The sequence below is a fragment of the Muntiacus reevesi genome, chromosome 2 (genome assembly GCF_963930625.1).
Source record: "Muntiacus reevesi chromosome 2, mMunRee1.1, whole genome shotgun sequence".
Classification (NCBI taxonomy): domain Eukaryota; kingdom Metazoa; phylum Chordata; class Mammalia; order Artiodactyla; family Cervidae; genus Muntiacus; species Muntiacus reevesi.
Window position 1 is genome coordinate 23,626,414 of NC_089250.1, and position 18,871 is coordinate 23,645,284.

At 41.0% G+C, this 18,871-nt stretch overlaps 1 protein-coding gene across 1 annotated transcript in view; it reads left to right on the top strand.

Moving 5' to 3' along the window:
• ARMC3 (armadillo repeat containing 3) overlaps positions 1 to 748 on the top strand; it is an 86,699-nt gene extending 85,951 nt beyond the window's left edge. Inside the window, exon 19 of the mRNA XM_065919559.1 lies at positions 507 to 748. Within this exon, the coding sequence (XP_065775631.1) occupies positions 507 to 716 (210 nt within the window). The 3' untranslated portion in view covers positions 717 to 748. The remainder of the gene's footprint in view (positions 1 to 506) is intronic.
• Positions 749 to 18,871: the final 18,123 nt, after the last annotated feature.

Consider the following 18,871-nt stretch of genomic DNA (forward strand, 5'->3'; position numbering starts at 1 on the left):
GCAGCCCAAGGACCAGTTGCTCACAGTTCTGCTGGTCTGGTTCCGCCAGCCTACACCACACAGAGCAAACGGGTCCCTCCCACCCCACCCCAATCGGATCCCTGTCTTCAATCCCACTGCGTATCACACCCAAAGAACAGCCCGGGAGCATGGAAAGATTGATAGACACAGTCGCGCTGAAAGCCTGTGGAACAGCTTTTCTCCAATTACATTATCAATCTTGTGCTGATACAATGCAGCATACCTGCCTGAAAAATGTCCCTTCCCAGCAGGACCTATACACAAATTTCAACTCCACAGAATCCTGAGGTACAAGGAAACAACGCATTTTACTGACTCCTGTCACAACCCTGTACGTTTTTCCAGCCTCCTTTCTAAGCACTTTTTTTTTTTTTCCTTTGCAAGAATGTATATTTCACCTTCAAGCAAGGTGGGTCTTTCAACCAAGGCTTTTTCTCTGCCTCTCCCCTCCTCACTCTTGGTTGATCTCATGTTTTCTCCCACAGGCTCTGGCTGATAAAATTGGCGTGGGCTGCTCTCTTGTTCGCGGGGAGTACGGCAGAGCCTGGAATGAAGTTAAGCTGATGAACGAATCCCGAAAGGGAGTGATGGGGGCACTCCCTCCCCTGGAAGTTTACATAGTTGACCTCATGTTCCATCCAGGGTCCCTGATAAAGTTAAGAAGTCGCGAGGCGGATCATTACAGATTTCTCTAAATTTCCAAATGAACACAGAAGGGGTTCAAACAAGAAATGCATTATATACATCTTTCTATGAAGTTCACCAGTGGATTTTAGTTCTTTAAATAAAAATCTTAGAAATGCTCTCTTTGTGTAAAAATGAGGTCATCTGGATTGGACTCAGCTGTGCTTCTGATTTCAGGCTTTTGGCAAGCAGTCTGATGAGATCATATTATGCTCAAGGAAAGCTTTTTATTCTTGAAATTAACCCACCCCACCCCTCCCATTACCTGAGGAGCATCTCTGCCCTTTGGTAATCCTGTGTGAAAAGCCCACAGTCACTGTTCACAGAAAGAGAGTGCCCTGTGACTGCTATGCTTCATGTTCAGGACACTCCAGGAAGACCTGGTTAAATAAAGTCAGTGGTCTTTCATGTCTTCAGTCACTTCCTCTCACTACCATAAAGTAAGAGTATTAATATTTTGTACATTTGTAGATCTATTTTAGTATCACAAATTCCTTTCTAAAATTTTTGGTTTATATTTTTCCAAATTTATCATTAAGAACACTGTTTCATATACTTCACTGAACTGAAAATATTCCTAAAAACTATTTTCATACACGGTACTTGTCTGTGTTGACTTGGAAACATACCTTCAGTCAAAAATTCTGATTTTCTTTTTGCACATTTTAATGCGGGGTTAAAAAATATGATTTCAAATTCACGTGGCTTAAAAATTAAAGTCATGTAACTTAAAAAATTCTTCTTTTCTGAAAAGTTTTGAAATATAAGAATAGGGTAAATCTTTGGGGAGAGATTGTTTTGTCAGTACTGAGCACAAAATGGGGAGCAAGCACACATTCCAAATGGCAAGAGAAAATGGATCTGATATAGTATAAACATTTTCCTTATCATGCCTGAAGTCTAAAGCTAACCCGTCTAATCATTTTACTAGAAGGCTTTTAAAAGTGAGTTTGATTTTAGAAATTAAGGTGAAGATTATTCTGCGTGAACCAATGTGTAATTTCAAAGAATGTGTAACTCTTTATTTCAAAATAAAGTTGCTTACATTAAAATGGTACGATAATTATATTTATCACCCAATTTCATGAGCCAGAGCACAGATTATAGGATACATACCCATCAAAGCATTTCCAAGTCTCTCTTGATGGATTACAAAGATATATAAGATGTAACAAGGTGAAAAACAAATGAGCAACAGGCGTAAGTATATAAAAGAAAGTTCGACAAGGCTGACTAAGTTCAGAATCAAAACGCATTCTGTGAAAATCCTGCGTACTTGTTAGAGGTAAGTGAAAATCTGACTCGGCTGTCTAACAGCCAGTGCAGAGGGGAATGCTGTCAGTTACATGATTGATGACAGGGTCCACTAGATAAAAGCACAGAGCAGCTTCTCAAGGGGAACAAAGACCAGCTTCTTTGGGAGCTTCATACAGATGACAAATGTAATATAGAAAATAACATCTTTGAAAAACAACCTCCTGGCAAGTTCTGGAAAGAATTTTCATAAGCCAATGGCCAAACATAAAAATGGAATGAGGGAAAAGTTCCAAGCTGAGCCACTGTGATGTTGTTCAGGTAGACATGACATTTTTTAGTCTGGTACAGAGCAAACACATTCTTTTTTTTCATCTTAGAGATAATTTTGGTATACTATCTCTCTCACTTAGGTTCTAGGTAATAATTGTCCTCCACTTTTAGTAAGTTTCAGATATATCATTTCCTTGTCAAAGAAGCAGCACTGTCAATGATGGAAAATATTTTCTAGAAGCTCAAAATGATGTGTCAAATCAAATGGATATTGACTTTTTATTGACATAAAATTATTTAAATAGTAACATATTTCTCAGCAAGATTTCCACATACTATTTGTCTGCCAAAGGTAGTAATCTGAAGATATCTGAAGATAAGAGGTAAGGAGTTTCAGGAAATACATTTCCCTTTAGAACCATTCCCAGAAAGGCTATAAATCACTCACTGGTGGTTTGTTTGCTTTTTTGTTTTAACCCAGTTGAATAATACAGGTAAGATAAACTGACAATATGAAAACTATATGGAGAATATCACATTGGGCATATTTTGGGGGAATATTTTTTAGAGCAATACAATAGTATCAAATTACTTGAGTTTAGTATTTAAAAGTACTGTTCTTAATCTAAAATTACCTGAATATTTTTAGATAGACCATTGGCAAAAGCTTTGCTTAGACTTATACGTTTAAAGCCAGAAACATCATTATTTTAATAATAAAAGTAGACTTGACTTCAAAGGACAGTCATTGAAGTGTCAGGAATGAATATATTAATATAGCAAATTCAAGCAAGGCCCTGGTAGAACTCACACAGTACAAAGGACCTATATGCCAATAAACCAAAAATTACAATTTGAAAAGTAGCACTGTTGGAAAAGGTAAAGAAATGTTACTGTGGTGATTTTCCTTATAAATTTAATAAGCCTTTATTTACTGAGAAGCAATATAATAATAGTGGCAAAAAGCCCAGGTTTGTGAGTTAGAGTTGGGGATAAGTTCTGCACCTACGTTTTTCTACTTATGTGGTTTTGAAAAAATGACTCAACCTCTCTGTCTCTCAATTTACTCATCTGGAAAATGGAGATAAATGATAATGAATAGTTACATATTGTTTCCTATGTACCAGAGGCTCTTCTAAGCCTTCACTGAATCCTCCCAGGAACCCTTTGACGTATAGGTGATATTACCCATGTTTGGCAAGTGGGGCGCAGAGAAGTAACTTACCTCTAGTTCACTCAGGTAGTAATGGGCAAAGCTTTAAATCTGAGCCTAGTTTGTCTGTAGAGACGCTCCAGATCTATATGTCTAATAAAGCTACTGCAAGGGTGAAGTAAGACCATGCCTGTAAATGACATGTGTGTGTGTGTGCCTGGAGGAATGGGGAGGTCATGTGAGTACATGCAGGTGCTTATAGCTTTGTATTCTCTTCTCACAATGTTCTGTTCACACCTCTGTCTTTAGCATGATTTGAGGACATTCTTTATTCTTCATGTATCTCTTCTTTTAGATTAGAGGTTAGCAAATATTTTCCTTAAAGAGTCACACAGTAAATATTTTAGGCTTTGCAAGCCATACAGTTTCTATTACAACTCAACTCCACTATTGTGGCACAGAAGCAGCTGGTCGATCATACCTAGACAATAAATCTTATTTAATAAAACAGATGTGGGCCAGACTTGGCTCACAGGCCAGCTTGTCAACCCTTGCTTTAGATGGTGAGCACTTTGAGGGTAAGGACATGGAGAGAACTGTATTTAACCTAGTCCCTGGGCTTCCCCAGTAGCTCAGATGGTAAAGAATCCGCCTGCAATGCCAGAGACCTGGGTTTGATCCCTGGGTTGGGAAGATCCCCTGGAGGAGGGCATGGCCACCCACTCCAGTATTCTTGCCTGGAGAATCCCCATGGACAGAGGAGCCTGGTGGGCTACAGTCCATAGGGTCACAAAGAATCAGACACAACCAAGCGACTAAGCACTGGACACCTTGAATAACTGTTAGAGATGCTCTCAAGGGCATTTTGTCTTCTTTGGTTTCTCTGGCTTCTAAGATGGATCTACTTGATAGTAATCTGATGGATGCCAAAGCAGCTGCCTTATTTCTCAATAAGGATGAGGACAGCGACTTCCCTAGCAGTTCAGTGGGTAAGAAACCATGCTTCCACTGCAGGGGGCATGGGTTCAACCCCTAGTCCGAAATGAAGATCCCACATGCCGTGCAATGAAGAAAAAAAAAAAACACACAGAAAAAAACAAAGAGGATAAATTTGACCTATCTAAAAAAGTAAATAAATTCCCCTATCTTTGATGTGTGAAGGGTCTGAGGTTTCACCCCAGTTGCAAGCTAAGTGCTGCCATTTTTGTTGGCATAAACATGAGATACCCAGGTCAGAGACAAAAGACTTTATTCTTCATTGCACAGCAAGCAGCATGAGACAGCATATCATATCAGGTGCCCTTGCTCTCAAGTCTCATGGACAGACCCAAGTGGATGCCTGCAAGTACAATGGGTTGTGTTCCAGGAGAGGAACCCTGAGTTCAGAGAACCTAATTTTTATGTGGGCAGGAAGCATCTACCCTTTTCACTATCTTCCCCAGGCTTGTTCACTAGCATCCTTGAAGACAGGGTCTAGAGCAAAGGGCAGTCAGGAAGCCTCTTTTCATAAGACAGAAAAGAGAAGAGATCCAGGGAGAACTATCTCCCAATAGCTACATCACTTCTTCGAGTATGTGAGGCTTTATGGAATTTCTCATCTATAAAATAGAGATATTGATACATTTTGATACAAAATTTTTAAAATTTTATGAACACGTATAAAGTCAATTCCATTTATAATTATGTTATTTCAAGAAAAGTGACAATAGATCAACTCAGTGACTCACGAGCCAACTTTTTCTTTTCTCTGGCAGCACAAAAGGAGCATTAGTGAGAAAGTATGGTAGTCATCCTCAATTCCCTGGTAGCTCAGATAGTAAAGCTTCTGCCTACAATGAGGGAGACCTGTGTTCGATCCCTGGGTCAGGAAGATCCCCTGGAGAAGGGAATGGCAACCCACTTCAGTATTCTTGCCTGGAAAATCCCATGGACTGAGGATCCTAGTAGACTACAGTCCATGGGGTCACAAAGAGTCGGACATGACTGAGCGACTTCACTTCACTTCACTTCAATCTTTGGACTACAAATTCAAATCCAAATTCAGATTAAGCCTCACCTTTTCCCCTAAGCATCCTCAAGATGCTCTCTGCTCTTCTGATGACCTGCCATGACACTGCCATTGACACTCATCTTAACATTTTCCCTCATGCTTACTGCCTGGCACTGCCACTTTCCTCATACACATGGCCACCATGTAGCAGCTGAGACCACACCTGGTCTTTGGAATCAGAGAGACTTGGGTGCAAGAATCCTGCTTTTGCCATTCCTAATAGTGAGATGTTGAGCAAATATCTTGGCTTCCTTGTCTCTAAAATAGGGATGTAGCTATAATAATGACCTCATAAGGTTGCTCTGAGGAATAAATGAGGATGGACATATTCAGTATAGCTCTAAACACAGTAAGCATTTGACAACTGTTAGCTATTAAGTGTTGATCTCTTCCAGTAAGATAAAAAGCTATTTTAGGTCTAGCATCCACCTTACAGGCAGAGTGACCAGCACAGAGACAGCCTGAACAATATTTGCTGACTGTCTTTGTGTCTTAAACTAACTCACCTTAAAGACTACAATAGGGTTTTCATTTTCACATGGACCCTTTTGAAAGCCGTTGTGTGGTAAAGAAAATCACTCCCATCTCAGACTCCCTTTTGCGTTTCAATGCAGAGGGTACAGTCAGTGATCCACAGCTACTTTTGAACTTGCTCTACAGGAAGTGAATATGCAGTGAGCATTTCTGCTGTCTTTGAAGTTCATGGTTGAAATCATTCCCCATGATGCCTCTCTCTTACTTTTTTTTTTTTAAGTAATTTTATTTATTTATTTTTGGCTGTGCTGGGTCTTTTTTTCTGCATGGGCTTTTCTCTAGTTGCGGCAAGTAGGAGCTACTCTCTAGTTGTGGTTTTCAGGCTTTTCATTGCAGTGGCTTCTCATTGCGGAGCACAGGCTCTAGAGCTCGTGGGTTTCACTAGCTGCTTTGTGTGGGCTCCCCAGCTCTAGAGCACAGGCTCAATAGTTGTGGTGCAAGGGCTTAGTTGCTCCATGGCATGTGGGATCTTCCCAAACCAGGGATCAAACCCACGTCTCCTGCTCCTGCATTGGCAGGCTGATTCTTTACCACTGAGCCACAAGGGAAGCCCTGCCTCTCTTTTCTTTTGATTGAATAGTCTTTACTTCGAGAAGAATGTCGAAAATCACAGATGAATCCATTTATACCTATACTCTCAAGTTATTTATCTGCTAAATTGTTGATGGTCATGATCCTGCATATACAATCTTCTAATTGTGAAGTCATGCCCCCATCACCAACACCTTGCCTACCCCCAGGATGTGATCTGTGTGTGGCCGCTTCTCTGGGAAAGGACATAACATTATTTCCACAGCTTGATGACTTCTTAACTGCTGCTTGGTCCAGCTTGTCTGTGATTGTGAAAGACTCATCTTGCATATTTCCCTCTGAAAATACTACTGGTTTGTGTAGTTAAGGCTACTTAGTGTCTTTTTAACTTGCTAACCATGCATAAAGCTCCCAATTGGCTCAACCTTTCCACTAAGCTGAACCGACACGTGGGGCAGGCCCTAGATTTTACAAGCCCCCAGCAACAAGCATCCACTTTAGGAATATATTTCAGTCACGAGCATCTGGATCTGATCTCATCAGGATGAGCTAAGAGCCACCCGCATCCTTTTCTAACCGGTAGGTATCAGCTCCCAAGCTCTGCAGACAGTCCGACTCTATCTTGAGAAAGTCCCAGTTTGTTTTACACAAGAACAGCTGGCATACAAATGGAATCGAGCACTTTTAAGTAGTCATTAATCACAGTGATGAGAACAGCTGAAACAAACAGTGTTCCCTAAGTACTTACATATCTGACATACAAATCGAGTGATAGTCCAATTAGTTTATTTACGGGTTCCTTTCTTTGAAAAATCTGAATTAGTGCCTATATTTTCCTTTCATTTCATAGTCTTTACTTTTAGAAAAACTTTGAAAAATCCAGATGAATGCACTTATATCTGTATTATCAAGTCATGTATCTGCTAAATCAATGATAGTCATTATCTTGCATACAGAATTTTCTAGCTGTATGATTTCATTTGTCTGGCTTTCTAGAAAAAAAATAATCTCTTTTTATCAATACAAATAAAAGAGAGACAGATAGGAAGAAAGATAAATATGCTGGTTCTTTAGATGCTTATAGAATAGAAAGCTTGGTTTGTATCCTTTGTATGCAATTATTTACTTCTTTGAGAACTAGGATGAAAGGGAAAAAAATGAACTGCTGAATGAGATAGGGAGACTTGCCTTGTACAGTTTTTCAGTTTCCCTAGCTAATAGGAGAATTAAAAAATCAATAAAAAGGAAGCTAAGAATTGCTAGAAATGGACTGTAGGCTCCCTCTCAGAAGTAACAATATGGAACCCATACTAGCTGGCCCTGGAGAAGGGCATGGCAACCCATCCAGTGTTCTTGCCTGGAGAATCCCATGGACAGAGGACCCTGTGGGCTACAGTCCATAAGGTCGCGTCGACTCAGACACAGTTGAAGTGACTTAACACACACATGCATCCTAGCTGGCTTTAAGCAGTGGCACGGGGAATTTCCTTGGTGGTTCAGTGGCAAAGACTTAACCTACCAAGGCAAGGGGTGTGAGTTCAGTCCCTGGTTGGGGAGTTAAGATACCACAGGCCTCACGGCCAAAAAACTGAAACATAAAACAGAAGTAATATGGTAAGAAATTCAATATTTCTTATATTTCTTATTGAAATCTTTCTTATATTGTAAGAATTCTTTAAAAAGATCCACATTTTAAAAAATAATTAAAAAAAAAAATGAGTGGCACAAAAGTTAACAACAGGAAAGCCCTCTGCCCTCCAGGCCCAGGATTCATGATTGCTAACTAAACATTATTGGTGAATTAAAAACATTTACAGGATAACTCAAATGCTCTCTTCTGACACATGTTCTTTATGAAATGAGTGCCCTGGGACTCAGAATCGCCAAGTCTGATGCTGTTACAACATCACGTTTAGAGGATATGCTCACGAATGTGAAATCCCACAGAAAGGAAAGGAAGAAATGAAGAGGGTCATGGAAAATCTCTTAATACAGACTGTCTGCTTAGTTTCAGGTTTACCACTGAGTTATTGGCACAGTCCCAGAGGCCTGGGCTGGGTGAGGGTAGGGGGATGGCATCTGGCTGAGAACCTAGTCTGGAGCCTTAACATAAATCACCCCGGGAGAGAAGCCAGGTCTGCCTTCAGCCTTCCACTGACTGAACTTCAGGTCCCTTGGAGTCAGAGGTCTTGGAAAGTGACTCCTCCAAGGACATGTTCTGGTATCATTTTTCATGTACAGTTGGCACCACTGTCAAAGAGGCCATGTAGGAAGGGTGCAGAAACACACAGAGCTCAGCTATGAATCAGAAACCTCCACAGAGAAGGTCAGAGTCAGTCTTTGATGAGCACCTCAAAGTGTTTCTTCAGCTCATGTTTTCACATCCAAGGCTAAGTGTGGGTATTAAAACCTTAATCCAAGCAGGAGACTTGAAAGTAACTGTTCCTCAATTTTTTTAAAAAATTGGAACTAAACTTTTGTTTTAATGTGTGTTCATGTCTATAAAAAGACAACTAAAAATACATGAACTAAATTGTTTAGGAAATTTGAGAATGTCTTGGTTGTGAATGCCTTCAGCTTTAAAGTTTTATTATTTCACCTTTGTTGTTTGCTGAAAGCAGGGCTGAGAACATGTGATTCCAAAATACAGCAACTTGGCAAACTGAATATTTTTAGTTGAAGGAACCTGAGAAATGGCAGGTACAGGCAGGTCTCTCTGACCTTCTCCATCACCCTGAAGGGGTCATGAGAACCTTGTGTGAGAGGCAACCTCCTTATACCAGGAGGAAAGGAGAGTCCTTATCTCCCAAGATCAAGGGACTCACAGGACTCTGAACAAACAGACCTTGATAACTTACCCTCAGGCTTCTCTGGTGGCTCAGTGGTAAAGAATCTGCCTGTAATGCATGAGACACAAGTTCAACCCCTGGGTTGGGAAGATCCTCTGGAGAAGGAAATGACAACCCACTCCAGTATTCTTGCCTAGGAAATTCCATGGACAGAGGTGCCTGGTGGGCTACAGTCCATGGGGTCGCAAAAGAGTCGGACATGACTTAGCGACTAAACAACTTTCAGTTTCCTACAATTAGCTCATATCCTTTTCTCTCATCAGTGTTTCCCCACAAATTCTAGTCTCCATCAAACCTAGAATGAAAACTCTCAGGCTTCACCTGTCTTGGTGTCTTCATTTCTTTATGAAAGCTCTTTTGTAACATAAGGCTTATATTAAATAAATGTATAAGAAAGATTAAAAACTATCTATGCCACAAGTTCCATACTTTAGGCCAGGGGTTGATAACATTTGTTGCAAATTTGAGACAACATATACCCAAATATTTATTGGGAAGTGTCTCTTAGATTTCCCAACCCATTAAAAGCTGAAAAAAAATCCTTGCAAAATTTCAATTTTGTATGAACTGATCTTTGATGTTGTTAGAAAGGTCTTCCAGTCTATCGGCAATTGTTTTCCAGCGTAATTGAAAATCTTCCACTTTTTGTAAATTATCACTTTTAGTAGTTTCCTCACAAGTTTCTTTAAATTTTCAATAAGTGAAATAATAATTCCTTTTATTATCTATCAAGAAATGGTTCCGTGTATGTATGTGTAAGAATCTGAGCCATTTCATAGCTGGCCAAGTTCTGTTAAAAATCTTTAAAATTTTTATTGACTGATGTTCAATTCTGATATCAGGTGACAAATTTAGTCAATTATTTTTTGACTTGAGGAGGAACTTATCATATTTGATATAAATGTCTCTGTTTTTCTATTATCTTTCTAAAAATAAAACAGAAAACTTCTTTGTTTTATTCTGCAGCAAATTGCAATTGCCATTCACAGTGAAGTTTAAAATATTTGTTTTCCAGTCTCTGCTTTCCTAATATTAGTTTTGCCATCTCCACTCAATTCAGGATCAGTAGTCTGCTTTTAAGTTTTTAAATTTGTTCATATTTATTTTTATACTAAAAAATAATTCCATTGTATTATAATTAAAATACTAGCAAGTATTTCAATTTAATTATCAACTAAGATTTACACAGTTGTCACAATAACTGGAGCTGTCAGAAAAAAGTATTCCCAAGAAACAGGCACACCAAAAATAAAAAATAAAATAAATAAAAATAGATGTCTCTGTCTTTCTTTTGTTAATCTGCATTTGTCAGTCCAATTTATAGGGATCAAGCTAGAGGACCCAGGAAGGTAGTGTGAAAAGACTTTTTCTTCCCTTGCACTGAAGTGGGCCGACTTGAGTGGGTTTGCCTACTTTCTTGTCTTTATAGATTTATGCCACTGGGATAATTAATCACTAAAATACTTGAACCTTGAAAATATTTGGATGACAGGCTTCTGTGGGCACCAGTATTTGTTGGTATGCTATTTTTATTCTTGGTATTTGGGAATATGGTTTCCACAGGGAGTAATATCTGTACCTCTCCTCAAGCAACTGAATCACTCACTCCCCAGTCTCCTAATTACGGATGTAAATTGTTGGCACATTATAATTAGCATAATGCCTGGAAAGGGTATTCCATTATAATTATTTTTTAAGACTTTACACACAGATGTAAGCAAAATTTGAAATGACCATCTGCAGACAGAATGGTGGAAGACAGTGTGGGTCATGGTTATAACCAAAGGCCATCACTGAACACCCAGGTTCTTAGCTTGGTCCTGCTACCCACTGACGGGATGGTCTCAGGCAAGCGACTCCCTGGCCCAGAGTTTCTTTGCCTGAAAAATGGCAATGACGATGGCTCCATTCTCATTGGGGTGCAGAGAGAATTATATGGATGAATAATCGTAAAGCAGGAAAAAAAAAAAAAGTAAGAAAGAAAAGAAAACAGTGTCTGCCGCAGAGAAAGCACCAGATGAACGGTTCGCCCATTCTGGCTGGTTCATGCCATGCCCAGGGACCCAGATTTTCAGACATAATCAATAGAAAGCAGAGTCTGCAGGTAGAAATAATTCACAGCCCTCTTTCATTCAGTGAGGGCTGCCCTGGATATAATGAGAACAGTCCATCAAAACACCTCCCAGACCAACCGGAAAACCTCCTTCCTCTCCTCACCCAGGTTTGTAAGGGTGAGCTAGGGTGAGGACAGGCATGCCCTCTCACTTTTGCATCTAAAAGCAAGACTAGCAAAACCTTCAGTGGTTTCTGACAGCCCCAGGAGTATGATAAAAGGTTTCTTTTTTCTTAAAAGAAAAATCACTTTTAATCACTCAGTGTCAGGAGATGGGACTCTGTTGTCAAACACCTGGAGACTCTGGTTCCCTTTTCTTCCCCCCACTGCAGAGTAAGGGCTGGAGGAGGCAAGAGCCTTGACAGAACCCTTGAAACTCAAGGGCAGGGGAAGGGCCCAGAAAGGCCAGTGTTTCCTGACCTGTAGGGCTCCAGACAACAGTTGGGCTTCCCAGGAATTCAGCACTGCCTGCAAAGTGAGGAGCACCTCCACCTTCATACTTGACGCCTCCAGGTGCACCCCTGGCAAACCCTCTGGTAGGAAAGCTGCTTTCCTTCCACTCTTCCCTCCCAACCTTCCACCCCTACCCCTCATCAGAGCCTGCTTTCCAGGGCCTGTCAATTCCGAAGCTTTCTTCCCAGAATAATGAACTCCTCATCCAGGCTGTAAAAGACACCTTCTAGGAGAATCTGCATTTTTAAAATCATAAAAAACTTGAAACTGAATGAATGGCTCTTGAATTGTGGAATTTCAAGTATTGGTGAACATATATAAGACGTATTATTTTGTTTTTAAGAGATACCTGCTCGTTCTACACATTATGGAAACTACTGCAAAGAAGAAAAGCATTTTTCTATCAAACTAGAGTATTTGTGTTTTGATATATTCCTTTCCATTCTATTAATCTGGACTTTAAAAAATGCAATGACCTGCTGAATATGCAGATTTTGTTCCTAATCTGCCCCTCTCCCCACCCCACCCCACACAGAGCACACTTATTTAGGAAGGATACTGGGGAGAAGGGTGGGGACAAGGGAGTTCCTCCCAGCAGAAAGCAGCCTTGGGCGTTCAGAAGTCTCCCCACAACCCCCAGCTCCCTGCCCTGGGTGCAGCCGCTGTGCCTCCCTCTGTTCAAGGGCTGAGCAGCAGAAACAAACTGGGGAGAAAAGAACTTGAAAGTGCTACATTTCCTACGTCCTCTCCCTATGCTCTGAGTCACTGGCCCTTTCTCAGAGGCCTTGGCTTTATGGAATAGCAGCCACAACCCGTGACAAGCTGGGTGATAAATAGGATATTGATGGGCAATTACCTGACACCAAATAGCTCCATAAATCAATGTGCTGGAAGCTGGTACCACAGTCAAGGGCAGCTCCCAGCGAAGGCAGGCCCAACAGCCCTGCAAGGGTTGGCTGGGGAGCAGAGGCAGCTTTCTGAGCACCTTGTGAAGGATGGGAGATTTGCTTGGTGGGGAGCAGACGGCCCCACCCCTGCCATGCGGCAATGCCAGGGTGTGGGGAGTCACTGGCAGGGTTCCAGCTCTGCATTCCTGTCTCTGCACCTTCCTGAAACTGCCAGCTCCATACCTCCTGACCTCTGCCAGGACTGAGAGCCTTAAAAATAGTGTTTAAGATTCTGAAAGTAATACATTCTCACTGTAGAGAATGTAGAGAACTTTAAAAATGTAGACCAATATATAAAAAAGCTACTGTCACCCACAGTCCCATGACCAGAGGTAACTAATCACTGTTAGCTTGTTGTCCCCTTATGTGTGTGCTTAGTCACTCAGTCATGTCCAACTCTTTGCAACTTCATGGACTGTAGCCCACCAGGCTTTTCAATCCATGAAATTTTCCAGGGAGGAAATATTGGAGTGGGTTGCCATTTCCTCCTCCAAGGGATCTCCCTGATCCAGGGATCAAACCCACATCTCCTGTGTCTCCTGTATTGACAGGTGGTTTCTTTATCACTGTGGCCCCTGGAAAACCCTTTGTCCCCTTAAAGATTTTAAAAAATAATTTTGCTACCCGTCATCCTGGATGCTAAGAAGTGGTACATTTTCATCCTCCTCCCCCACCCAAGGACACCCACTCAAGGACAAAGCTTTCCCCTAACCCCTACCCCCATCTCAGAGCCAACTCAGCTTTCCCTTGCTCAAAAGACACGAAACTCAATTTCAGGCAGCCCCTTTCTTGCCCAGAAGCTTCTAGCTGCCCTGATGCCTGAGAGGCTAAGTCCTCCCTGTGCTGTGCTTAGTCACTCAGTTGTGTCTGACTCTTTGAGACTTCCTGGACTGTCGCCTGCCAGGTTCCTCTGTCCATGGGGATTCTCCAGACATGAATACTGGAGTGGGTGGCCATTTCCTTCTCCAGGGGATCTTCTCAACCCAGGGAATGAACCCAGCTCTCCTGCATTGCAGGCAGATTCTTTACCATCTGAGCCACCAGGGAAGTCCTCCCTACTCAGTCTTATTCAGGTATGACAGAATGTATCACCCCAACCACAGACTGTCCCCACACCCCCAACAGAAAAAATGTCTTCCCACAAACAAAAACAAAACCAGAAAGCTTAGACATCTGGTCTTAAAGATATACATTTCAGAAACTCCAAGCAGAACTGTTTACAGAAGAGAATGTCACCACAGAAAACCTTGACGGTCCTGTCTCCCGGGAACCTCTTTCCTGGGACAAAAAGAAGACAGAACAAAGGCCCTATTCCCTCTGCCCTACGGGAGCCACTTAGAAATAATAAATGAAATGAGATACCATGATTTAATAAAGTCCCCTAATATAGTTATTCTGCAGATAATCACTGAAGCTTCTCAAAAAAATTCCTTTAGACAAAATTTTAAATACACAAAAAGCAGGAATTGCCCCCCAGATGAACATTCCTTGGGAAGTGTGCATCTTTCAGCCAGTCTGTGCTAGACCAATCCAGGGCACAGACATTTTGACTTGCTGTGGGGCCAGAACTCATTTCTTATAAGGTTCCTTCCCAATTATAGCCGACATGGAATTTACGCCTGTGTTCATAGTCACGCAAGCATGTCTTGAAAAACACACCTTCTTGGGGCCCTCTAACAAAATCAGTCCCTCAGCAGGAGAGTGAGAGCTTGTCTGCCATTCTGCATGTAAATGCACATTTGCATGCTAATTACGCAGAAAGCTCCTCCAATTCACTGAGGTGTTATGGAAATGCTAGGTCAGAATTCGAGAAGTCCCCCATTTTGCTGTCCGCATCCACAGAGAGGAGCAGGAACTGAGGATGGTTTAGCAGGAAGCAACTGGAATACAATTTATTTTTAGTCATTTAAAAAATCCACTTCAGCTGAATTAATCACGTCCAGATTAAGCAGAGAACGCCGTCTTGGAGTTATGCTGATTGTGGATCAGAGCAGAGAGCTTATTCTTTTTCCCGTCATTTACAGCTTAAGGAGGCCCTTTCACTCTACACACGAATAGAGGAAAATACAAACATCAAAACTGGCAGACTGCTCCACAAGCCACAGAACCACCACAACTCCAAAAGCTCTGTTCAATAGCTTAAAAGACATTGTCTTCAAATAGGGTTATAATCGAAAAGAATTATTTTTCGATGGAATAAAATGAAGCTGCATCTCTGCAGCAAAGTCAATCTCTGAATACAATTTGAAAACTGTTTTCTTTGGAGGAAAACAAGGGAAAGATGGGGCACCTACTTTTACTCATGCATATAAATGAGATGTAAAAGGTTCTTTGGTTTTCTTTTCTCCTTCCTCTATATTTGCAGGTGATGGGAAACATTTCCCTTTTCAGGAGGAAGCTGTTTCTTTTGTTCTACCATTTTTCTGTTTTGCTTCTGGAAGGTTTGGCCACCCTGAGGATGCCGGAGGGAAATGGATGTTTTTCGCACTATTTCTTAGACTTTGACCATTGGTGATTTATGTTTTGACTTCTCTCCATTGGTGCTAACCTTTCATCTGTTCTGAATGTTCTTTCACAGGCTTGTGAGATTCCCTCTCAGAGCAGCGTTCCCATATTAACCAGAAACTCCTAGAAGGCAGGGATAGTGTGCCTGCCTTCTGATCCTTACTGGGTCCAAAATCAGCCCAACCCAACTCTCCTGGAACTAGAGGCCTGGATGGAGGGCACAGGCAATAACAGATACCCACTGTACTGACGCCCTTCGGTTCAAAATCTGTCTCTCAAAATTGTCTGCATTTCAAACCTTGAATTAAAATAGTGGATTAAGTTCCAAGAAAACACATTGCCTGTTTTGAACTGTTTCATAGGCAGTGTCATTGAACTCTCAAAACCAAGGATCCTAACTAAGTGTGCATGGAGATGGATCAGTAATGAAGAACGCAGGGTATTGAAACATGCAGTGTAGACTGTGTGACATATGTCTATACTGAGATATTCACTTAGCACTTTCTGAACACCAGTCAAGAGTATACAGGGTTATTCAAATTTTTTCCTCTACAAAATGGTGGAAACATGAGCAAGACAATAAACATTCTGGCAGTTGTCTTTGCATAGTAAATATTGTGTAATGGCCACTATTTACATAGAAGTGTAGAGTTTGGACTAGTCCTGGGGGTTGATTCAGATTTAGTTTCACCCCACGTCTTGCAATCCAAGATTCCAAGCCACTTACAAATATGAGGGCTCATCAAACTAGAGATCTGAGGATTGTGTCTTACTAACCAAACAGGAATTTATCCTTCCACTAAGCCCTCATCTCCTCCTCTATTATTTATTTGTAAAACAATTATGGAGAACTTATTATTGGATAATTATTTGAAATAGTCACCTAAAAAAGATTACACTGGCCTAGAAATTAGATTATTTCTTCCCACTGACAAAGATTATTTTCCTTAACCAAAATTTAGCCTATTCTAGTTGTAGCCAAAATCCTACTAAGTTGGTTCAGCAAGAATCCCCTCACCCTTGAACTCTAATCAAATTCCTCATTCCCCATTCTTGACATTTCATCACCCAGCCTGCTTCTAGCAAGAAATCTGTTGGGTGGATTTAGTGAGAATCTCCCTTGATTTATCTCAGCAGAATGATCTCTATTCATCCCAAAGGAAACCATTCAATATCACAGTAATCCAAGTCTATGCCCCTACCAGTAATGCTGAAGAAGCTGATGTTGAATGGTTCTATGAAGACCTACAAGACGTTCTAGAACTAACACCAAAAAAGGATGCCCTTTTCATTATATGGGGGCCTGGAATGCAAACGTAGGAAGTCAAGAAATACCTGGAGTAACAGGTGAATTGGCCTTGGAGTACAGAATGAAGCAAGGCAAAGGATAATAGAGTTTTGCCAAGAGAACACACTGGTCATAGCAAACACCCTCTTCCAACAACACAAGAGAAGACTCTACACATGGACATCACTGGATGGTCAATACCGAAATCAGATTGATTATATTCTTTGCAGCCAAAGATGGAGAAGCTCTATACAGTCAGCAAAAACAAGACTGGGAGCTGACTATGGCTCAGATCATGAATTCCTTATTGCCAAATTCAGACTTACATTGAAGACAGTAGGGAAAACCACTAGACCATTCAAGTATGACTTAAATCAAATCCCTTATGATTATATAGTGGAAGTGACAAATAGATTCAAGGGATTAGATCTAATAGACAGAGTGCCTGAAGAACTATGGATGGAGATTCATGACATTGTACAGAAGACAGAGATAAAGACCATCCCCAAGAAAAAGAAATGCAAAAAGGCAAAATGGTTGTCTGAGGAGGCCTTACAAATAGCTGTGAAAAGAAGAGAAGAGAAAAGCAAAGGAGAAAAGGAAAGACATATCCATTTGAATGTAGAGTTCCAAAGAATAGCAAGGAGAGATAAGAAAGCCTTCTTCAGTGATCAGTGCAAAGAAGTAGAGGAAAACAATAGAATGGGAAAGACTAGCTATCTCTTCAAGAAAATTAGAGATACGAAGGGAACATTTCATGTAAAAATGGGCACAAAAAAGGACAGAAAAGTATGGACCTAACAGAAGCAGAAGATATTAAGAAGAGGTGGCAAGAATACACAGAAGATCTATACAAAGAAGATCTTCATGACCCAGATAATTATGAGGGTATGATCACTCACCTAGAGCCAGACATCCTGGAGTGCAAAGTCAAGTGGGCCTTAGGAAGTATCACTATGAACAAAGCTAGTGGAGGTGATGGAATTCCAGTTGAGCTATTTCAAATCCTAAAAGATGATGCTGTGAAAGTGCTGCACTCAATATGCCAGAAAATTTGGAAAACTCAGCAGTGGCCCCAGGACTGAAAAAGGTCAGTTTTCATTCCAATCCCAAAGAAAGGCAATGCCAAAGAATGCTCAAACTACCGCACAATTGCACTTATCTCACACGCTAGTAAAGTAATGCTCAAAATTCTCCAAGCCAAGCTTTAAGAGTACGTGAACTGAGAACTTCCAGATAGTCAAGCTGGATTTAGAAAAGGCATAGGAACCAGAGATCAAATTGCCAACACCTGTTGGATCATCAAAAAAGTGAGAGAGTTCCAGAAAAACATCTACTTCTGCTTTATTGACTATGCCAAAGCCTTTGACTGTGTGGATCGCAACAAACTGTGGAAAATTCTTCAAGAGATGGGAATACCAGACCACCTGACCTGCCTCCTGAGAAATCTGTATGCAGGTCAAGAAGCAACAATTAGAACTGGAAATGGAACAGACTGGTTCCAAATAGGGAAAGGAGTATGACAAGGCTGTATATTGTCACCCTGTTTATTTAACTTATATGCAGAGTACATCATGAGAAATGCTGGACTGATGAAGCACAAACCGGAATCAAGATTGCCGGGAGAAATATCAATAACCTCAGATATGCAGATGATACCACCCATGTGGCAGAAAGTGAAGAAGAACTAAAGAGCCTCTTGATGAAAGTGAAAGAGGGTGAAAAAGTTGGCTTAAAACTCAACATTCAGAAAACTAAGATCATGGCATCCGGTCCCATCACTTCATGGCAAATAGATGGGGAAACAGTGGAAACAGTGGCTGACTTTATTTTTTGGGCTTCAAAATCACTGCAGATGGTGATTGCAGCCATGAAATTAAATGACTCTTGCTCCTTGGAAGGAAAGCTGTGACCAACCTGGACAGCATATTAAAAAGCAGAGACATTACTTTGCCAACAAAGGTCCATCTAATCAAAGTTATGGTTTTTCCAGTAGTCATGTATGGATGTGACAGTTGGACTGTAAAGAAAGCTGAGGGCTAAAGAATTGATGCTTTTGAACTGTGGTGTTGGAGAAGGCTCTTGAGAGTCCCCTGGACTGCAAGGAGATGCAACCCATCCATCCTAAAGGAAATCAGTCCTGAATATTCATAGGAAGGACTGATGCTGAAACTCCAATACTCTGGCCACCTGATGTGAAGAACTGAGTCATTGGA